This window comes from Zootoca vivipara, chromosome 7 (assembly GCF_963506605.1).
Source record: "Zootoca vivipara chromosome 7, rZooViv1.1, whole genome shotgun sequence".
Lineage (NCBI taxonomy): Eukaryota > Metazoa > Chordata > Lepidosauria > Squamata > Lacertidae > Zootoca > Zootoca vivipara.
In genome coordinates, this window is record NC_083282.1 from 56982349 (window position 1) to 57006295 (window position 23947).

General features: G+C 43.2%; 1 protein-coding gene across 3 annotated transcripts in view; it reads left to right on the forward strand.

Annotated features, from left to right (window-relative positions):
- The window catches only part of RASSF5 (Ras association domain family member 5), a 98432-nt gene that overhangs the window by 41321 nt on the left and 33164 nt on the right, over positions 1–23947 (forward strand). Inside the window, exon 1 of one of the 3 annotated variants that reach the window (XM_035123670.2) lies at positions 6513–12721. The exons of the other annotated variants lie outside the window; for them this stretch is intronic. Coding sequence (XP_034979561.1) covers positions 12602–12721 — 120 coding nt within the window. The 5' untranslated portion in view covers positions 6513–12601. Of the gene's footprint in view, positions 1–6512; positions 12722–23947 lie in introns of those variants that run through there. 3 annotated transcript variants of the gene reach the window in all.

A 23947-nucleotide genomic window follows, 5' to 3' on the forward strand; every position in this document is an offset into this window, starting at 1 on the left:
AGGCTTTATCTCCTATGATGGCTAGTTTAAGAGCTCTTGAGCAGCAAGACTGTGCCTTGTTTTCTGTCATCCATTTTGCACCTGAAGCAGTGACCAACTCATCCTTGTCAGAAGAGATGAAACTTGCTCTCTTATATCTACGTATTGTTCTGATGTACAGCCTAATATTAGCCGGTGTTCTGTCTTGATCAAAGACCTGAATAAATCAAGATTCATTTTCATTCAAACTCTCAGGGAGAAGACTTTTATAGATTAACATTGTTCTGTTATAAACTTACGCCTTGCTTCCCAATTTTGTACAGCTGTCCAGTGATATAACATAGGAACTTGTTTGCAACTGATGATTAAAAAGGTAAAGGTAAAGGGACCCCTGACCATTAGGTCCAGTTGTGACCGACTCTGGGGTTGTGATGCTCATCTCGCTTTATTGGCCGAGGGAGCCGGCATACAGCTTCCAGGTCATGTGGCCAGCATGACTAAGCCGCTTCTGGCAAACCAGAGCAGCACACGGAAACACTGTTTACCTTCCCACCGGAGCGGTACCTATTTATCTACGTGCACTTTGATGTGCTTTCGAACTGCATTAATTTCCTTGCCTTCCAATAAAAGAAAGTATGTTAGGCAACTGTGTTTTTATATAATAGTCTTATGTTCACCCCATATTTCCAAGAGATATGAGAAGTTTGGGGGCACTACACTTCTCTGGATTTGATTTGATTCCTTCAGAATGAGGTTACTGGAGGCTTACAAAATTCTGTAGTACAGGTATTAGAATTTGTTCACAAATGTACAGTTTGAGCATAGGTCTGGTTTAAGGAGGCATACCCTAAACCAGAGTTCACCAGCAGGGTGCAGACAGCAAAACTCACTTGCCCCCCACAAAATTTATCTAGAAGCAGTGGCGGAGGAACCCTCTCTGGCAACCGGGGCAGGCCTGTATGGATGGTGCATGCGAGTGGCAGCCCGTACGGATGCCCGTATGGTTGCTGAGCATGAGCGGCAGGTTGTACACACTAACTCTGTGTGTGCCCTCAGCCGCTCTGCAGGTGGGGGGATGCAACAGGCCATCTTGTCACCCCCGGGGCAGCCCGCCCCCTCCGCCCCCCTTTCGTACACCCCTGTCTAGGAGATAGGCAGTGTCAGGGGCAGGAGCCAGGACCAGGTCAGTAATAACTCACACGGTGTTGGTGAAGTTAACTCTTATTTCAAAGAAACAAACAGCTCAGGAGGCCAAGCCTAGAGAGCACAGGAAGTCTTCCCGGTAGCTCTTGCCCCAACAAGGCAGTTAGGAGGACTGAAGGTTCCCGCCTTCCCACAGCTCCCTAAGTCTCCTCCCCCCCCAGTTCATTCCCAAGCAATCTGAGGCTTCTTTGTCTTGTCTGTCTTTGCTCCACCCTTTTCATAACTCTCCAGATTCTGGGAGACCAGGAGGGAGGGGATCTAGTCACCGCAAGGGTGAAGGTAGCTTGGCTTCTTCACCAGCCTGACTCATTGCTGCCTCTTGCCCCTCCTCCTCCCCAGCCTCCTCTTCTGCCTCTGATTTTGGACTGTCACAGCCTCTTCCTGCTCACTAAACCCTGTTACCTCTTCAGCTTCCGGCACCACCTCCTCCCAGTCTGCTCCCTCTTCTCCCTCTGACCACTCATTTTCGTCCCACCATCAATCCCCTGACTCTGAGCCATCTTCCCTTGGGAGTTCCCTTGGGGATTCCCCAGCTGGTGCCTCCCACCACTCCTCTGCACCCAGCCAGTCCATGACAGGCAGCTGGATCTTCCTTCCCATGCTTCCATTTAGTTTTTCGATGTCTCACTCTTACCTGAACTATAGTCTGTCCTTTTTATTCTCTTCCGTAGACTTAAATTCCTTGATCCTTAACTGGGTGTGGTAGAAGGCATGCCCACTTTCAGGTATTTCCTAGCGATTTAAAAGAATTAAGCTACAGAAAGCAATCATCCCGTCTGGGGTAGGACTACTGGGTTTCCCCATATTGTACTTTGGGTGCTCCAGTGTGTAATATCACGGTAAGTGTAAGTGCTGTCAGGAAAGTCAGCTGGAGTTTCCACAGCAAATGAGTAACAGCTGTGTGTTTACTGCACTTCTATAACTGATTGATTGCCTGGAAAGGCCCTTGTGGTCCCAACTCAGTCTAATCATTTCAACTGAAAACAGATTTAGTCCCGCTGATGCCAACTGGAGTAAATCAGTGAGAGACTGTGCCACTTTGGCGGCTTTGCCAGCGCAAGAGGATCTGATGTTGAAGAGCTGTTGGAAAACCTGTACTTGAAATATGAGCAAAAGTATGTGTCCTAAGGGCGAACCGACAGGCCTTGCTTGGGTGTTCCCCTCAACACACAAAGACTTTATGCATGGACATGTGGAGTGGGGGTGGCATGCAAGCCCCACCCTCCAGCGTTCCTTGGTGTGTAGGCTTCAGAGCCAGCTCCCAAATGTGGAGATCAGCAGAATACACTTGGAATACACCTCTTCAGACATTTCCACTAAGCATGTGCAGGTCCGACATCTGGGAATGTTGGAGGCAGGCCTTGTGTGCAGGCCTCCTGTCTCCATCTACATATAAAGCCTCCACATCTTCTGACAAACACTTAAACAAAGCTGCAGGCATGCTAAAGTGTGGTGAAAGGGATTTTGAATGCCCGTATGCAGCATCCTGAGGCATTTGTTTTGAGGGTAGAGAATGTGTTCAAACCACTTCCACTTGAGATAATATCTCTCTTTCTCACCCAAAGTTTCAAAGCTTCTTTTGAGCCTGGTTTCACATGTTCATAAGAGCATAAGAAGAGAATGCTAGATCAGGCCAATGGCCCTTCTAAACCAACATCCTGTTCTTACAGTGGCCACCCAGATGTCTATGGGGAATCTGCAAACAAGCCCCAAACACAGGAGCCCTCTCCCTTCCAGTGGTTTCTAGCAACTGGTATTCAGAAACATTACTCTGGCTGTGGAAGCAGAGCATAGCCATTGAATCTAGTAGCCATTGATAGCTCTTTCTTTTATGAACTTGTCCAATCCTTTTTTTTAAAAAAAACCCATCTCTAAGTTGGTGGCCATCACTGCCTTGTACTTTTTAAAATCTGTCCTGAATCTTCCAGCGTTTTATGAGGATGATACAGTCGTACCTCGGGTTACGACCACCTCGGTTTGCGAACAGTTCGGGTTACGAACTGCGCAAACCCGGAAGTGTTTTCGCCGCGCGCGCACCCGCGCGATCGCGCGATTTGCGCATGCGCAAAATGGCGGCGCCCATCGCGCTCGGTTTGCGAACTATTCGGGTTACGAACTGCGATCCGGAACGGATCGCGTTCGTAACCCGAGGTATTACTGTATAGATTTTTACACAGTTGTAGTTGTCTGACTCTCTTTAATCTGTATTGCTGGATAGTGGTGTGTTCTGCCTACCAGCTGAAGTATGAAAAGGGTTTTTTGCAGAGGTGTTTTTGCAGTTATCCCAATGTAGTAGAACTGTAGAAGTGATGGTTGGTAATGTAAATAACTTGGAGGACATGGTCATAGAGAGGAAGCTGAATGGCAAAAAAATAAAATTCCTCGATCATTCAGCTGCTGTGAACCATATTAATTTCAGAGCACTTAAGCATGTTTAACCCAATTTTGGACTGTGGCCCAGGCCTACAAATATATTCTGATCTATGTCTACTCATCTCTCAAACTTAAAAGTTGATTCATTTTAGCAGCTCTGAAACTTGAACCCTGCTTTTGAACTGTTGTTTGCAGCTTTAATGCTTATTGGTGCCTGGGACTTTCTTTTATGTAGCTATTTGATCTCATGGATGGCATGCATGTGCTACTTAAAATTTGCCATCTAAAGATGGTAACCATAACCCATCCTTCAGAAACAAAGGCTTTCACTGGTGCCCCATGGCATGCGCCTCAGACTCTGAGCTTTCATTAAAACAAACAAGCAAACCCTAATTCTCCAGCCCTCCTAGAAAGAAAGTTTAGGGGTCAAAAATGTGCATGTACCTTCTAAGTGATTTCTGTGAAATGAGAGTGTGGTGTGGCTACGTTCTATATATTTTCTGGTACTGAGGAATGCTCCCTATTGCTACTAGACACCGACAGCATCAGTGTGCGTAAAATCAGGATTGTGCAGTCTTAACAATCGGGACCAGCGGGACATCGCTGACTTCCCGTGGAAAACGCAAGGTTGTTGCTGGTGGCTGTCTCTCTAATTTTGTTGTGCTACATTCCCCATGGCAACCATTTGACGTTATGCCATTCCCCTGCTGCTCTACAACTATTTTGTGACTTGCACCCTCAGTACTCTCTCAAAATTTGAAATGTGCCTACCGGTTTACTTGCTGCATGGAGTGATAATCATAGCTGGAACTGGGAAGGATTCTGGCTCTTAACAGCTTGGCTCTCTGCTGTGAGTGTTTGCATATTTCATATTGCTCAGGAGTGCTGAACCTGTGGTCCTTCGGATGCTTTTGGATGGCAGCTCCCATGACCCTTGGCCAGCTTGGGAACAGGGATGGTGGAAGATATGGACCAGCAAAGTCTGATGGGCCCCAGGTTCCCCACCCCTGCTATAGTTGTTGCATCATCCTCATATCTTATGATGCCTTGTAGTTAAGATACACTATCCCATAAGATGTTTGGTATACATGTGGCTCTAGTGCACTAACCATACTGTCTTTGTGAAGCACTGCAATTAGGCTAACATGCTCTTTCTAATATCCCACCATGACATGAATTGTGTAGCCTTTTGCAAGTTGTAGAGGTCATCGATGTTCGTACACTCTTGCCAAAATATGATGTCTTTGAAAGCTGTCGCCTTTTAAAGCATTTTGTCTGCCATTTTTCTCGTGTATTTGTTGCAGTTAAAATTTAAAGATGGATTAGCTGTATATCCATGATATACTTTCATGGAGAGAAAATGTTAGTCATGTTCCAGCACTGTTTCATAGATTTACCAACCTGGATGTTTGGAAATGAAAGCAAAGTAATATATTTTAAGCCTTAATTTAGTTTTGAGTTAGCTTTTCATGGTGTATTCCCATCACTGCACTGTCTTCAAATGGCCTTTGCCAAATTCTGCACAGCTGTTCTGACAGAAATGTGTGTTTCACACAGCTCATCTTACAAAATGGAGCTGCTTGCATTCAAGGAAACTTGTGTGTGAGAGAAAGGCAGGCAGTGCACATTAAACATGTTGGCATATTCAGATTTTCTAATTGTGGGAAGCATACACTTCTCAAATGGTGAATTGTTATTTAAAATTATCTAGGTCTGCACTGTGAGGGTTTTAAGGCAGTCAGGTGCTTTGTCCATTAAAAATGACTTCCTGAAACATCTGCCTCTTGTGCAGTATCCAGTCTGTTGATGTTTACCCCTAAAATCATCTGCCATGAAAGCTGCTTCCTGGCCTACCCCACCCCCTGCTTTCACAGTTTGGACAGGGACAGTTTTAAGTAAGGTGAAGAAATCTATTCATATTTTCCACATCAGGCTGCAGCCTATTCAGTTGCATTTTGGAAAGAAAGAAAGAAAGAAAGAAAGAAAGAAAGAAAGAGAAAGAAAGAAAGAAAGAAAGAAAGAAAGAAAGAAAGAAAGAAAGAAAGAAAGAAAGAAAGAAAGAAAGAAAGAAAATGCTGGGTAGGGGAAACTATAGCTATTGGAACAGGATCATTTTTAACAGATTCAATAGGTGAGAACAAAATTGTCCCTTGTTGTTGTTTAATCGTTTAGTCGTGTCCGACTCTTCGTGACCCCATGGACCATAGCACGCCAGGCACTCCTGTCTTCCACTGCCTCCCGCAGTTTGGTCAAACTCATGTTGGTAGCTTCGAGAACACTGTCCAACCATCTCGTCCTCTGTCGTCCCCTTCTCCTAGTGCCATCAATCTTTCCCAACATCAGGGTCTTATCCAGGGAGTCTTCTCTTCTCATGAGGTGGCCAAAGCTTTGGAGCCTCAGCTTCAGGATCTGTCCTTCCAGTGAGCACTCAGGGCTGATTTCTTTCAGAATAGGGCTTTCTTAGGAATAGGGCAAAAAGAAATAGGGCTTTATTAGGGACAATTTTCCTCTTAAGGAAACGTAATACCAAAACGTATATCAAGAAGCTTACCCTGAAAAGGGCACTTTGGCCTGCAGCCACCTCTTGGGAATCCTGGAGCAATCCTGGGTCCTACACCGGCACCTTCAAGACTTGCATGCATGGGATTCCTTGACTGAAAGCATCCCAAGTCAAGATTGTGATGGTCAGGGAAATGGTTCCTCCAACATGTGCAAGCTTGGGCCATTCTGGGAAATATTGACATAGGGGTGTTTTAAAACGGGTGATACCCCCATGTACATATTGAGATGATAAAGCTCCTGTCCCGACTCTTTGGCTTGTCTTTTTTCCTTGCCCTGTAGGGGGCTATGGCATCTCCAAATGCTAGTTTGGGAGGAGAGAGTGGCTGTGCCCAGAGTGGCTGGGGAAACCCAGCCAGATGGGTGGGGTATAAATATATTATTATTATTATTATTATTATTATTATTATTATTATTAATTTGCACTCTGCAGCCAGTGCACTCCCACTGCTGGTTTGGGAAGCAGAGTGCATGCAGATAATCCATATCTATCCTGTTGTTACTTATGAAATATTGCATCTTCAATCCAAATCAAGTATAGAACTGCACAGCTGTGTTTTAAACTGGTAATCATTACCGTAAAGTATACAAAGCCGGTGTTTCTAACCTCCTTCTCAGGGTCTGGTAGATGGGTTAAGTTTGAAAGAACGGGGGACAGGTCTGAAAAAAATCCAGTCTAGCCCCACTTCCTCCACTGTCCTAAGGCAAATGCATGTGGGGTGGAGAGAGGAATAAGGGGGGGGATCTGGGTGTCGTCTTCCCTCTCCTTCCTGTCAAACATGGCAGGTCTTTATTTAGCTTTATATGCACACAGCAGATTTTAAAGCTACCGGGGCATCTTCACCTTGATCTGTGACTTTCCTAGCCTTACTCACACATCACTCTCTGTTCTGGCTACATGTGGTGGGGAGCAGGATGATCCAATAACCCTTTGCTGCCTCAGCTGATGGCTGTATGTATAGATTAAAGGCCTGCATTTGTACAGTCCATGCATCTAGGTCTGATCCACACAGTCACATCTGAATATTGCTCATATTGCATCTTGACTTTGCCAAAGTGATAAGCTTAATTTGGATCATGGACCTTCATCCTCTACTTCAGTAGCTATGACTCATACCATTCTCCTACATTGACATTTGCATTTAGTATGTTTTATTGAATTGCTAAATGCCCATGCTTTTATGTTCTGGCTTGAACAAATGTCTTTCCTTTAGATATATTTAACTTCTAGCTTGGGTCATTTTGAAACACCTACACTCACCTGCTTGCTGTTCTGGTCTTAAGATGTGGAGTTATAAAGTGATTTCTCAGGAGGCTTGGAAAGGTGACCAACTCTGACTAATTTGGAAAGAACGTGGGCTGTCAAACTTCAGTTCATGTGCCACATACACCTGATCAGCATCTTCAGTTTTCTCCTGAGTGTAGCAAACTAATAGGAGGTGGCAGTGATTGAAGTGCCAGCATTAAAACTGATGACCCTAATCTGATTTTGATCTGTAGAAAGTCACTCCAAGGCTGTGGTTGAATGGGGGAAATCGGAAACCTTGCTTGGACAGGTGGGGCCTCTGTCAGTAACAACTAATCCTGCAGCAGTGGATGACATTATCACTGGGTAGCAGCTATTATAGCAGGTTGTCACAGTGCCAGTACAGTGGTACCTCGGGTTACAAACACTTTGGGTTCCAGACTCCGCTAACCCAGAAGTAGTACCTCAGGTTAAAAACTTTATCTCAGGACGAGAACAGAAATTGTGTGCTGGCGGTGCAGCGGCAGCAGGAGGCCCCATTAGGTAAAGTGGTGCCTCAGGTTAAGAACGGTTTCAGGTTAAGAACGGACCTCCGGAACGAATTAAGTTCGTAACCAGAGATACCACTGTAATGGAAAGCAGGGCCCATTCCATCAGCTCTGCTGACAGACTATCTCCACTGGGCTCTTGCTCCTGAATTTCTTCCCCCTCCACTCTTCCCTCCCCATCACTTTCCCCTCTTGTGTCATGTCTTTCAGATTGTGAGTCAGCAAACAGGGACCGTCTTGTTTTCGTTAATGATACGTAAGCCACTCCGGGAGCTGTTTGCTGAAGAACAAGTTAAAGATATAAAACTTGTTTGAAGAAATAAAGTGCAGCACTGGAGTAATGTCATTGTTTTAGTGTTGCTGAGCTGACAAAGTGGTTGGGACAGCCCATCCAAAGCACTTTTAAATACAGGAGCGGCAGGTTGGGATTGCAAGCTAGAAATAATAACAACAATGCAAATTGTGTATGGGAGGAGAAGTGGATGTTTTGCAGCTGATGAGTTTCTGTTGATGCAAGGCTGAGAACATGAGAAACCAGGCTGCTCCAAGGATGATGACAAGCTTGTGCAAGTTTGCAAGCTGTGCCATTTTTGTCAACTTGAGCATTCTAGAAATCTCTACATAATTTTTTGCTTAAATGCTGTGTATATCCTTATCTGGTCATCTAATAACTTATTTAACTCCTTAGAAGTTTTTTTAAAAAAAAACACCCAACAACAATACAAACGTCTTCTTTTGAAAAACAAACCCTATAGACAGACGTTCTTTGCATTTGCTCCAATGATATTTTACTGACATAGCACATTCCAGCTTCACACCTAGCCCAGTTTTGTAGATAAAAGTATGCAGTTAATAATGTAAGAAGTGGATCAGTTCATGGCTCCATCTATCTACTCAAGTATCCTGCTTCCTACAGTGCTCAGCTAAATGCTTCCAGAAAGCCCACAAGCAGGGGGCATAAAGCCAGCAGCCTTTTTCCACTGCCCACAGGTATTCAGAGGTACACTGACCCAGAACAAGGACAGTTCCTTAAGCTATCATAGCCTTTGATATAGCTCACCTCAGTCAATTATGTTTAATCTCCATTAAAAAAACCTATGTGACACACTTTTCAGACATTATGTTCCTTATGATTACAATCATATGGACCATGAGAGCAGCTGGCCCTACTCCTGCCATTGCATCTCCAGTGACCTAGCTCTGCTACGATCCTTGTTTTGAAAGTCTGAAGCAGGGAATCTGTTCTGTGTGCAGAGACTCCCCACACATTTGAGAACCCTGCCAACATAGGAGCCAACTCCTAGGGGTCGTAGGGGCTTCTGCCCCCAAAGTAAAATATTTCAGGGGGTTGGGCCCCCACAAAGTTGATGGGCATTCCCATTCAAATGGTGTGTGTGCACTGCATCATGTGATATTATGCAGGGCAGGGCTAACCTGGGCCCCCACAATATTTTATTCAAGTTGGCACTCCTGCCTGCCAATATGGGATTCAGGTGAGGAGTTGAATGCCCAAATAGGGGTTGGTTCCATAGTCTTCTCCGCATCTTGTGGCAGTGATTTACATGTATTGGTTATGCATTCTATTTGTCTGTTTATTAAATTTTATATGCCACATTTTCTTCCAAGGAGTTCAAGGCAATGGTTCTCTCCTCTATTTTATCTTCACAACAACCCCTTGAGTTAGGTTAGGCTGAGAAATAGTGATTGGCCCAAGGTCACACAATGAGCTTCATGAGGCTGATTCAAACCCTGGCCTCCCAAGTCAAAGCCCAGCACTCTAACCATTACACCACACTGGCTCTCATTATATATGGAGAAGAAATTTATTCTATCTATCCCAAATCTACTGCTATTCAGTTAACAAACACCACGACAGCTTAAAATATTGAAAAGGATTGAAGTCTTAACTTCTGAAGGTGGCACCGCTCAAAGAAGCAGCTTCAATTTGTATGCAGGTTTATTTGGGAAAATACGGCTCTTTGTAGATTCCTGGGCCCCAAGGCATTTAAACTTCACTACTTAATGCAGCAGTCCAAATATAGCAATACCATAGATTTAGTTTAACAGTGTCATGGTACTAGTCATTGCATTCCCCCCCCCCATTCCAAATGCCTTTTTTTAAAGAAACCGCACAGTATAAACTAAGGCTTTTTAATTGAGCTGTCAACCATTTCAATATTTCCTTCCTGTATATTTCCACTGCTATCCCATCAATGTGTACAAGACTTGCTGATTTTTTTGCCCTGGTGTGTCTTGCTTTAGTACACAGGTTCTTGTTGGTTGTCAAAGTATAACCATAATATTGCAAGATGCTGAAGAACCTTTTTACACCTGCTCTCTGAGCAAGAAGGATTAGCTGTGAAGTGGAGGCTGGTGCCCATTACAACTAATAGGGTGGAAGGCAGGGAGACCAACAGCAGGTGGTGCCAGAGGCAATAGCAAGTGAAGCTGGAGCCAATGATAGATGGAGCTAACTCATTCTGGTTTTGTCCCCATCCTCTTCCCTGTTGAGTTCTACATGGGCAACACTGAGCTTGAGGAGGAAGAGGAGGCTAGCATCCAGTGTCACCCACTGGGCTGGTTGCAAGTAAGGAGGCAGGCAGATGGGGGCAGGTTGAGTTTGGTGGGATAGTGCTCCATTTCCCTATTGCACCAGCCTCCACTCGTCGTAACTGTGTACTGTAGATCCTATAGAAGGCTTTGTGTTAAGACTCCTTAGATTTTCAAAACGGCTTTTGAAAATGAGATTATATTTCATAAATATTGTGAGCATAATTTCTTAAGGAAGTTAAAGAATTGGAGAGACTGCTTTTAGTTTCTCCTTTAGAAATGCATCCAAGCACTAAGTTCCAATACTGGGACCCACCTGGCATGAAGATGGAGGGGGCAGGCGTGGGTAGCTCCCTGGCAGCAAATCTGGAAGCTGTATTTGGCTCTCCTTAAACAGGTGTGAGAAGTGGCAGCTAAGCCTGCTGCACTGGGAGACTTATCTTTCCCTTCAACAGCATTATTAGGTGTCAGGTGTGGAAGCAAACAAGTGGGAAAGGAAGAGCATGACCGGTTGTGCAGAAGGAGTGTACTTATGTGTGGAGAATGACCATAGATACATTTTAAAATGCTGTTTTTGCAAAGGAAGGTGCATGCTGAACTTTATGTAACTGGACAGGTGGCCTGTGGAGAATTTGGGGGGGCAGGGGGGTAGGCTTTTGTTTCAAAGCACATGCCAGTATTCTTGGAGACAGTTAACCTGGCGGCTCAGAGGCTGAGCAGGACTTCAGCCTAACCTTGGGAAATCAAAGGCAGTAAAATATTCTGGGCTTTCCGGCTTAGGCTCAAAGAACTGTGCTTCAAGTGCCTCCAACATAGCAATAGGTGACAAATGGAAAAGTCTAACCTGATGCGTGGCGATTGCTAAGGTTATGATCAAAACTGCCATTTCTTTTTGTGCCAGCTATGCTGAAAAATCATCCTGACTGTTCTAAAATTAGCTGCAGAACACAAGAGGCACTGGCTGGTTCCTTCGCTGGTGTGTTGCTAGGGGAATCTATCCATATCTCTCTCATTTTGCACCAATCCAACTGGTTAGTTTTTAGGGCTGGGACTGAGTGTAGAAGCACCATCATGACAGGTGGCATATTGTGTCTCTAGAGATTAGTTTTTTGTTTTTGTATGAAATCTCCAATAGATGTTTAACCTCTACTGTTAAAAGTGAATGGGAGGGTGCTGTTTGTAGACTTCTAAATAGCCTTGCTCTGCATCACCACACCCCATGACCATTCCTAGCTTTTACCATTGTAAGGTTTGTTTGTTTTTACCAAAAAAACAAAAACTAGTTAAAACAGTTTCTGGGCTAAGATGAAATGGATGAGGTTGGTTTTGGACAGCTTTCGTGCAAGATAGGAATGCATTAAATTACCAAAGGATATGCACCTGGATAGCAGTGCATTGGAGGTTTGTTAAGTGATATATTTTTAATCAGCTGCTCTCATCTCTGTCCCTACCTTTTGTGAATGTTGTTATGGACACTGAGGAGCTAGGAGCAGGCTGTCTCCTCCCCTGATGGTGTAACTCGACTTCTCTGTGTGTCTCAAACGGTGCCAATCAAAATCAGCTGAGATGCTGACAGCCTCCCCGTTAAGAACCCGCTGCAGAAACTGTGTGAGAAATCTTGCAAGAGGAAGTGGCTCAACTCTGCTCGACAGAAAGCAAGCAGGAAGGGGGGGGGGAGAAGGAGGGAGGTGATGCCGTTCTCGCAACCAGCCTCCGTGGGCTGCAGGCAAAAGAATCAAGCCACAGATGGGGAATGAGTTTGTAAGCAGCAACCACCACCACCAGCAGCAGCAGCAGAGAAACCCCTTCGGGTCCGGCACCACCCTCTCCACTTCTGGCAATGCTTAGTCCGAGAAGGGAGGTTGGTGGCTGAAGAGAGGAGAGGTGATCCCCAGCAAGGCTCGTTTCTCCCTTAAAGGAGACGTCACCGGGTTTGCTGAGCAGAGAAAACTGTTGCAAAGCATGGCAAGTGGGAGCTGGAGAGGCTGACGCCGTGCTTGCTTGCTTGCTGCTGCTGAGATTGCCTGGAACTGGATTGGGAAACAGCGCTGCTGCCGCAGTGAGCGGAGAATCCGATGGTTACCTGGTTCTCTAGCTCACAGGAGGGCTTCACGTGCGCCCAGGACCCGGGATCCCCTCTTGGATGACGGTCGACAACAGCATGAGCAGTGGCTACTGTAGTTTGGATGAAGACTTGGAGGACTGTTTTTTCACAGCCAGGACCACCTTATTTAGGAGCGCTCAAAGCAAATTTGCCACAAAGGTAACGAGCTGTATGGCGATTCTGTAGCAACCCCTCACCCCCTTCTCAAGAATCTGTATGCAAAATCTATTTCTGGCTGTCAACATTTAATGATATTCTAGCTGCATTCATTTTACCATCGTTGCAGTGCATGGGTAGCCTTGCTCAGTTGCAATGGCTTGAAAGCTTATCTTTTTGTCATTTCCCTTTTTCAAACTCTGATCCCTTCATAGTCGTCCAAGTGCTTGTCTTTGACACCTGTTAACTCTGACATTCAAGGAACAGCAGCCTCACAGAGACCATGCAGTTGTCCTTCACATATAATATTTCTGAACATCTACCTTCTCAAAGGGTGTGTGAGATCCGTTGCTAAACTGAATGAATGACATTGAACTGTATCATCAGCGCATTAAATCTAGTGAGACTGTGCTGGTGTTTCATTTAATTTTAAAAAATATGCATTATTGCTTGGAAGATTTTTATCCTGGTGTGGATATAATGAGTCAGAGACTGTCGGCGAACTTGCATATACATGTAATTATGATTCTCAGAGCTGATGGGCATATTCCACTGCCCCTTATAGTCATATAAACCTAATATGAGGGGAAATTTTGTCTGCTCCTCTGGTTTTACATGGGTTTTAGAATTACGAGGTTACAACAAAATAAAATTAATTACGCTAATCTTGCTCTTTTTGCTTCTACCATGCAATGTATTTGCAGTGACTGTAATGACTAAATGAAGGCTTAGCAGGCTGGATTCAGTTTAAATCATGGAGATTTAAAATTGCCACAAAAAGAGCAATATAAATCCAGCTTCCCGTGTTGTAATCTGCATATTTCCTGAACGTATGGAGCAGCAAATTAGTATGTGTGACAGTTAAAACACAGTGGTTTTTACTCATTTATGAGGAAAAGGGGACAGTTGTGAAATTAATGGGTTTCTTTGCACACATGCATTGAGCGAGATCACTTACTCAATTAAGTGCTCAGAACTTTCCAGAAGTAATGGCTTAGAGTTACTGGGTAGAACAGTGAAAGTAAATGCTGAAGCTGTTTAGCTGGTAGAGTCATAAATATTCATAATTTTGAGAAATGAACACTTTGCAGAACTCCAGCCTTTTTTTGCAGGAGGTGGGGGGGGGCGGTAGGAGAGAAGCAAAAAAAAGAAAAGAAAAAGTACCACCAAGGTGGGTTTGGGGATGATTCAGGATTGTGTCTCCTGGGTCCTAGCACCTGTGTCAGTCCTTGGGCCTAGTATGGAAGATCACAAGAAGAGCAATACATAAGCTGTTGTTGTGTCTCTAATGCTCAATCTCAAAAGTTAAAACTTTTTTTCCTGCCACTCTTAATGCTTTTATATAAACTATTAATGAACACATTGATGGAGAACCACCCATTTCTCTTTAACAGACTAGTCAGGTAAATGTCAGTATATTTCTATAAAATTTAGGTTTCATTTTAGAGCTGGATACTTTTGAACAGAAAAAATACCATAGCTGAAACTAAACAATGTTCTTCTTCTTCTTCTTCTTCTTCTTCTTCTTCTTCTTCTTCTTCTTCTTCTTCTTCTTCTTCTTCTTCTTCTTCTTCTTCTTCTTCTTCTTCTTCTTCTTCTTCTTCTGTTGTTGTTTTTCATGAAATACTTAACATTTTATGTTTTAAGTATCTTCTTCTTCTTCTTCTTCTTCTTCTTCTTCTTCTTCTTCTCTTCTTTTCTTTCTTTCTTTCTTTCTTTCTTTCTTTCTTATTGAATTTATATACCACCCTATACCCACAGGTCTCAGGGAGGTTCGCATAAACAGATTACAGTATATAAAATTAAAATAAAAGCAATAACCCAATAATACCCCCCTCCAAAGAGCCACATTTTAAAGGGGTATGGGATATAAATCAGATCACCCAAAGGCCTGGTTGAAAAGGAACATTTTTGTCTGGTGCTTAAAGGTGTATAGTGAAGGGGCCAGACGAACTTCCCTGGAGATAGCATTCTACAGACGGGGAGCCACTGCAGAGAAGGCCGTTCTCATGTTACCTCCCTCTGGAGTTTCACCCTGAGGCTTAGACTTTCAGGCTTAGGCTTTTAGCAAGAGGTCAACAACCATATACTGTCCAGCCTTGTACAGGCACCCCCCCCCCACTTAGGCGTGTTCTACTCGCATGCTACCACATATAAGCATGGTGCTGGGAAATAAATAAATAGAATCATGCCAGGAAATGGTAGCAGAGAGTTGAAGAGTCGTCGTAGCTTGAAAGGAGACTCTTCGGAGCTTTTGTAAGCTGCTCAGCCTCCCTGCCTAATAGCTGATGGGCAAGGTAGCACAGCCACCGCTGCCACCGCTTTCCCACGCCGCCTCCAGTTGGTCCCAGAGCTTCAACTCTAGATAGTTTGGTACCAAATGGAGAGGGAGCAGGTGATAAAGCTGGAGAGCTGGGGAAAATAGGCATTTAGAGGTGTTTTAGAGGGTGCTCCCCACTTTATGCAATTTTACTTAGGCGCGCGAAGACCTGGGACATAACCCCGCATAAGTGAGGGGACGCCTCTCAGGACTATATCTATTCCAAAAGAGAATGCTATGAAACAATATGAAGATTAGGCACATATTTGCAGTTGTTCCAATTCTATCAATGTATTTGTGTTTATGATATAATTCCAAGGACTTGGAGGTAATAAAGTAGAGGCTTCCTTGCCTTGGCATATCCCACCCCTACCTTTCATGTCCCATCATGATTAAAACTAATTTTGCAAATTATGATAAATTGTACCATGGAAAATTCAGGTCCATGCTGCTATGACAAATTATACATGCACAGCCATCCACATCAGTGTGACATTCCCAACTATCTGCTGGATAGGGTCCATGACATTTTTGTATCCTGGTGCAGATTTGAAACTTTGCTCATGTAGTCATTATTTTTAAAGGAAAAGATAGCAGTAGGGCTACACTTTTGCACACAACGATGTCCCCGACTTCAAGAACATTTTCACATATTTTCAAGTCCATTTTAAACTGGGCATTTGGCTCTTGTTCCTCCAGTACCAGAGTGAACTTCTCCAAGTTTGTTTGCTTTTATAAAAAGGAAGTAAACAGGTTCTTCTGCCTGCAGTGACCCTCTCCTTCCCCTTCATTATCATTATACGGTGACCGAGGCACTGAAGCAGGATCAGGGTTGATAACTCTGAAGCAGTAAGGGGGAAGTCACTCCCACAGAAAGGATTGTTTCTATGCTACGTTGGTTCCCTAACCAGCTAGGTTTGTCTAAAGAGAAGGGAAAGACATTTTAGGCAGGAGTCTAGTTTAGGAACCCTAAAGCATTGAAAGATTTGGATCAGTGTAAAACGAGCACTAGGTGAAATCCCTTGCATAGAAGTTTGAGCCTAAAGCTGCTTTTAGCTCTAGAGGAGGAAGTGACGTCATACCTCAGTGGTGTCTGCTTCTGTCTGTGGAGAAATGTATTTCAATTGTTTTTTGTGCCCTTTCGGTGCCCAGAAAGAATAACTGTTTGGGGCTCATCTTTCTAAAAAGTGTTGCAAGCATACTTTACAGATCTATTCTTGCCAAGTGGTGCCGTTCCACAGTGCAGACCACAATCTTCTCTTTTCCTGCTTCTTTCCTCCTTCCCCCTCAAACTATTCTCTTTGGATTTCATATGAACCAGAAGGGATTTTTCTTTAGGTCAGTTTAATAACCTACCTCATCTGCTGCCATTTTTCCTTTAAAAAAGGCTTTGACTGAGTCATGTCTGTAGGCGATCTATAAGATCAAAATCTTCTATATGTTTCTGCTCCAGTGCACATGTTGTTCCTTTCTTTTTGCGTGGAGGCTAGAAATGTAGAAACAGCCAGACAATATCAATGAGTTGGCCTATCTAGCCAAAATTTCCTCTTTCAGAAATGATGGCTAGCACCAGATGCTTCAGAGGAGGGTGCAAGAGCACACAGATAACTCACACTCCATTATGTGGGATAATTTGCCTCCGTTTAAAATATTCTGGAATCATTAGTGACTTTGGACTTAAGCCTGGAACATGGGGGTTGGTTTCTCTCCTTCACTGATACCATGAACTATTTGCATTCTGTTTTGTGTGAGAATTGCTGAAAAACTGAAAAGTCAAGTTTGGGGCAAGGTCAGTTAGACCTCAACTGTCTTTGCCAGAGCTTCATGGCATTTCTTCTATGAACATTCAGTATGTATCTACAAGCTTAAAGTTAAAGGACCCCTGACCATTAGATCCAATCGTGACTGACACAGGGGTTGCGGCGCTCATCTTGCTCTATTGGCCGAGGGAGCCAGCGTACAGCTTCCAGGTCATGTGGCCAGCATGACAAAGCTGCTTCTGGTGAACCAGAGCAGCACACGGAAACGCCATTTACCTTCCTGCTTTAGCGGTACCTATTTACCGGTATCTACTTGCACTTTGATGTGCTTTCGAACTGATAGGTTGGCAGGAGCTGGGACCAAGCAACAGGAGCACACCCCATTGCAGGGATTCGAACCGCCGACCTTCTGATCGGCAAGCCCTAGGCTCTGTGGTTTAACCCACAGCGCCACCTGCATCCCATCAACAAGCTTACCTATAGTTTATTCCTTGCTCTGCTTGATGGCCAACCTAAGAGAAATATCTCCAGAAAGCAACAAGACAAGTTGTCATCATGGCATATTTTCTAACCCCCAAATTCTTCTGTTGTGGGGACTGGCATTCTTGATGAATTATTCCTTGCTATCTGTGTGTAGCATCACATTGCCTTTAATGGGAATTGTAAGTAGCTAGCTTCTCCCTCCCCTGGCTTTTGGTTGGCTGGAGGGCATAATTTAAGACTTTTAAGAAATTGTTGCCGTCTCCATTAGAGGGACTATTAAAACTGTATGATTACTTTTGGCACGGATATAGGTACCACTCCGGCGGGAAGGTAAACAGCATTTCTGTATGCTGCTCTGCTTTCGTCAGAAGTGGTTTAGTCATGCTGGCCACATGACCTGGAAAAACTGTCTGTGGACAAACATCGGCTCCCTTGGCCAGTAAAGCGATATGAGCGCTGCAACCCCAGAGTCGTTCGCAACTGGACTGTCAGGGGTCCTTTACCTTCACCTATTTTTGGAAGGTTTAACAGAATGACGGGCATGGCATGTACTGAACAGTGGGAGTAACTTGCCCCTTGCAGCACCCAACATTCTTAAGGTAGTGAATGTCAAATTATGGTAAAAAGTATTTAGAAACAAATCATGTCCCAATAGAGTAAAAGAGCAGATGATTTACAAAAGGGTAATTGATAATCTCAAAAGCACTTGATCACCTTAAGAACCTCCTGCTGATTGCTGGACTGTTGGAATGAAGCTGATTGCATATGGTAGGAAGGGCGAGAATAATTGCATATTGTATGAAACAAATAGGAAGCTTTTCCTATTTCTGCCACAATTGTGAATCACATAAACTAAATGCTCCCTGACTCCAGGTTTTAAATACAAGCTGTTTGGTTAAACATGGGTCTCTCAGTGTGGATGGAGTTTTTCCTGCCCCTTTAAGAATCTTCTGGGATTGTTATTAGAGGGGAGCAACAGGTGCAGCTTTTAAATATGGCCTTTGTACAACTCTTGTGACGACATACAGAATGCCAGGAGCACCAGCTTTGTTTGGGGAGGTTCTGCATATAGGAGACTTTTGAGAAGAAAGGGGAAAGCTGTATATATGGGGGATGCAAATTTTTAAAGATCTGTAACCTCTCATTATTTCAACAGAACAGTGCAAGGGAAACCATGCTGGCTTTCCTAGCAGTTGACCCTTTTGTCTCTCCAAATGCAGACTAATCACCAGGGATGTATGTTACAGTGAAACTGAACCTGCAACCTAATACTAAGGTTTCTTGTTGTGGGTGGTTGTGTAGTGCTCTGTCTTATAATGAAATTCAATAGGGACTGTAATTCTGAGATGCATAGGATTATGGCACTGAATCTTCTAACACAGACTGATGTACTAAGGGTTATATGATGCTTCTTGACCAAACCGTAATGTTATATATGATACTTTATATAGATCAACTCTCTTTCTCTCTCTGTGTGGCCATTTATATATTATTATATTTTTTTAAAAAAAAAACTTGCAGATACATTATAGCTAGCTTTAATGTTCCTCTCATCCCTTCCTCTTCCTTTTAGTTTTCCTTCTGTTGACTTTTTTATTCCAGCGATTATTTTGAGCTCATAAAACAGACATTGGGAACTTTAATCCTAGTGGGAAACTGTTGGTCCACATTCCAGTGCAGCCTTCTGAGTAGACTAAGGGCAATGGTTCCTCAACAACCCTGGTCTATGGCTGCAATTTCTGTTTCGAAATAAATCAACAACTTATGAATCTGTTGTAAACAGAGGCCAGATTCAAAAAATAATTTACCTGCTAGGACAAGAACACATAAGCCTTGTGAATTTTTAATATTTATTTATTGAATTCCTCTCAAGGGAGCTTAGGACAATGTACAATAAAGAATAAAACAACAAAATGCATCCCATTAATAAATATAACCAGATATAGCTCTAACATCATCAAAAAATAATCAGAATTAAAACACTGACACAGACCAACCTGCAGCTGTTGGGAATTGTAAACTCTATTAGTAGCCTGGTTCACACATTGCACTAAGCCAGTGGTTCCTAAACTTTCCTCCTCTATGGACCACTTGGAAATTGCTGAGGGTTTTGGTGGACAATTTAAATATTTTTTCTGTCTGTTGTAGCAATTCACTGTGCTAGAAGCTGTATAATTCTAAGTGCATTGCCTCTTTTGTTTGCTTTTATTTGTTTACTTCCTTTTGCTCTGTCTTTCGTGTACCTAAACCTCCTCTCTGCTCCTTTCAAGTGCCTTTCCCTCTACCCCTCAGGTCATTTCTGGTCACCTTGTGGATGGACCATTGGGTTCATAGAACAATGGAGCAACTGCTATACCCACTGCTATTCACAGGCAGCCATGGGCCACCTGAGTGAAGTTCACAGACCACCAGTGGCCCACAAGCAACAGTTTGGGAACCTACAGCTTAGCAAGGTCATTTGTGTGGTCCTCCTAAACGAGGTACCCCCCAAACTTCAGCCCTCCAGATGTTTTGGACTACAGTTCTCATCATCCATGACCACTGGTCCTGTTAGCTAGGGATCATGGGAGTTGTAAGCCAAAACATCTGGAGGGCTGCAGTTTGGGGATGCCTGTTCTAAACCATACTTTGGCTTAGTGTGATGTGCAAACCATCCCTATATTATATTATATTAACCTCACCCCAAAGACTCATTCTTCCACTGTCTCCTGTGACAGATGGATGCCAACTACTGAGCCAAAATGCCATAGCTCTAGTCTGATAGACTATGGTGCAAGACCAGATACAGAAAAAGTGTATGTGTCTTCCAGCAAAAGCCTCATGTTGCCAGAAAGATGAGTCAATTAGCATGTTCTAGTGAGTTATTTCACACAGGAGCTTGTTGAGACAGGTAACTAATCAAATATGTGGAGGAGGAAAGGAACTGAAGAAATCCTAATCTGGCAAAACTGTGAGGGTGGGGAGAGGAATTAAATAATATTTAATCTGGAAAAAAATAGGGAATTAACCTTAACATGAGGGGTCCAATGGTACACAGAACAACATCCTTCAAACCATTCTCCCCCTGTTTGAAAACGTTTGCTATGTTGATATTTCTAGCAGTGTTGCTATGGTACCGTGTAATACTGCAGGCAGACTGACTTCCTGGCTTGCTCTTAAATTCTCAGCAGATAACTTAAAAGTTAAAGCACCTCACTTGTGCAGAGGAGAGGCTTTCTTGCATCTGCAAATCAATAATAGTGCTCATTTTAAACCTGAAGGTAGTGGTTAGTCTGTTCAGTTTCCCATAAGAGTGTTAGGTTTGGAGACTGAATATAGGACTAAGATTTCCACTGTTCTGTAATCAGTATTCTTAGTGAGTGCTGTAGTATTAATGGGTGTGATTTTTCATTTTAGCTGAGAGAGTATTGCAGTGGAGTTTCATACTAGTTGGGGTTTTCTCCAATCTGGGGCCCTGCAACTTCCATCTGCCCCAGCCAGCATGGCCAATTGTCAGGGATGATGGTAGACTAGCAACACTTGGAGGTCACCAGGTTGAGGAACACTGGTACAACTCTGTTATCACGATTATACTGAATGGGTGCACTCTGCTTACATTGTGACTAGTCACCAGGTAGAACTTGGTTTTGTGAATGGGTTTTTCATTAAGTTGTCAACCTGCTGTAGTCTTAGTGAACTTGAGTGTATGCAAGAATGTCAAGTTCCTTATTGCAATGTTTTGCAAGAACAGTATATGCAATAACAATATTAATCAACATGTAATGTGGGCAGGAGGGGAAAGTTGGCTGTTGACTTTGCCCTAGCCAGCAACATCTTACCTTCACTTTGCAGTGGTGTCCATGACATTTGACAACGTGGAATGAAATGGGAGAATTCAGTTAAGACATTTGCATGTTATCCTATACTTTTTTGCCAGAGCAGAAAAAACCCTTGTGATAATTGCTATGGTTACTAACCTCATTTTTAATTTATCTAATGCTTCTCTGTACTGAGTTACAGGTGAGCAAAAATTCAGGTGCTTTTTCAGTCCTGCTCCATTTCTTCTAGGTCTTTCTGCATGGACAGTCTCATGCAACAGGAACATGTCATTTAGCATGGAGGCCTCAACTGGTCCAACGTGTTCATCATATAGAGTCCAGTATATAGACTTAAGCAGTATAAAAATTGTAGAAGTAATCTGTCTCACTGTCATCTGTGATTGATTAGGTCTAGTTCCATCTAGTGCAACATCTTTTGGAGAGAATTCCAGCCACCAGCAGGTACTAGTTGGCCAGGTGCATATGAGCAGTGGACCATCAGTGAGTTGCTGTCTATCTACCTTCTGGTATACTAAGGCATCAGATCTGCTACACTGGTTTTATTGTGGACAGGCACTTAGAGTAAAAATCCTTACCAAAAAACCCATCCAATTTCCCCCAACACCAATACTTGGGATGATCTCCAAAGAATTATTGTGGCACCACTGAACGCAATTTGGTTGAAGCCTCATTATGGCTGTGAAGTTGAAGACCTGCACCCTTGGAAGTGACCTTGGCAGCTAGGAGTACAAGCCAGTCTTGCCAGCCAGCCAGCCTAATTTAGCTTAGAACAGTGCATTGTGGGTGATGTAGGAATGCTCTTGCTTAAAAGGGCAAGCTCACCCCAAGTCCTCCCCATAACATGTAGTATCACTTCCCCATGTTGTGATGATACTGCATTGTGTGCTTCCCCACCCATATTCCACCCCCATTGTCTGCTTCTGATAGTAATCAAGGAAGTGCACAATCTATAAGCTTTAGCATGACAATTAAAAATGGTCTTAATGAGGTGGAGGTGACGACAGATTTGCTGTATGTTGCTTTTTCTCAGTTGTTGCCTAGAACAATAGTGCAGTTTTCCTTAGCTTGATTTTGGAAATTTCCATAGCCCAGTATGTCTTCCTGGCTAGAAAGGGGCTTTCAAGACATTGCACATGTTGCACATGTTGCTGTGAAAAGCACTTGAAGCTAAGGAGGCCTGGAATTGGAACCTGGAGTTTCTAACGCCCACTGTAATATCCATTAGCAGGCAGTGTTTCTTTAGTCTTTCCCTGCTGCTTCTATATGTCCCTGCAGGCATGTTCCTGAATTATTTAAAATATTTACAACGCCATGCACCAAAGTTCTGAGCCTGGAGCTAAATTCTGAGCAGACAGTTAAGAGTAATTTTTCCATTTCATTTCTAGTGGATTCTACCAATAAAATGCAACATTGTCTTGAAAAATATTTTAAACTTCAGTGTAGTGGTCATCAAGGGAGCTGCTTTTGTGAATCCGGTTTATAAATTGCAGTTCTGAAGCATATTGCTTTTTGAGCCAAGTCAGGAACAGTAGAGGGCCCCTGGGTTGCTAATCCAGAGGAAATAGGTATGAGTGGGAGGGAAATGGTGACTTGGTGGTTCACAGACTAAACGTTGGGATTTAAGAGATAATGGGTAGATCTAGAATGAGTGAATGAACTCTGGGTGATACTCAATTAGTATATTCCTTTACAAACTAAAAATGAGTATCTAAACTATACCTGATGTCTTGATCACAGATGTACTCTCCATAGCTTAATCCACAATAATTATTGGAGACAAAAAGGGTTTCCTAGCATTTAAGAGTAGCAGGGCTTTTTTGGCCGGAACTCAGTTCCGGCACTGTCAGGTGGGTGCCATTGCCATTATAAGAGAAAAGGCATTCATGGTAATTTCTGGCACCTCTTTTTCTAGGAAAAAAGCACTGAAAAGTAGCGTTTAGAACTAGAGGCCCCATAAAATATGTTCTTCTTTCCATGAAATAGGTAAATTCATGTATAGTTAAAATGGAAATGTGAAGCTGCCTTTCCATGTGAAAAAAACAAACCAAGGTTCAGATAGCAAAGTTAACAAAAAACTGTTTTATTCTATGGTACCACAGTATTTCAGCAGCAAAGAATTTGGTGGTCTCTCCCCACACAACAATATTTTGATTGAATGTTCACTGAAAGGAAATGGACTTTTGTAGACCTTTTTTTGACAGAGGTATGCACCTTAACTTCTCTGACTAAAATCCATTAAGATCAATGTTCATAAGAAGATGTTGAAGGCTGGGTGCAGTGTATGAGGGTTTCGTAACTGTGCATGTCTGTACATAAGTTTTCTAGGGTGGTGTTTGAAATCTTCTTGAGGCATTCTACACAACAAATGCCCTTCGTGCAGATTTGCCAACAGGAGGCATTTCAATGAGTCACCTCAGAGCCAGGTATTTGGAGGAGACACCCACTATTAAGAGTTTGTTCCAAACGAAGCTTGGTTCTGCCAACCCACACAAAAGGAAAATGGATGATTATACAAAGTGTCTTCTCCACTTCCAAAGACACAAAGCCAGATTTTATGGAAACAATGTCTCCTGTTTTTGAAATCAGTAAGAGGAATCTTCATTTTTTTAAAAAGAACTTATGCTATCATCCAGTTGGATGTCTTCTTCTAATCCATATATACTGCCTCAAGGATCAAAGGCAGCATGTCAGAGAGGGCTACTGTGCTTTCCACAGGCTTTTGTGTGACTACTGAGGGAAAGAGGGAAAGGAATTAGCAAGGTCTTTTGTCTGATCCAGGGTGGTTCTTTTCACCTTCTTAAATAGTTAATTTGTGGGACAAAATTCCAAAGAGGATACAGGCAGCATT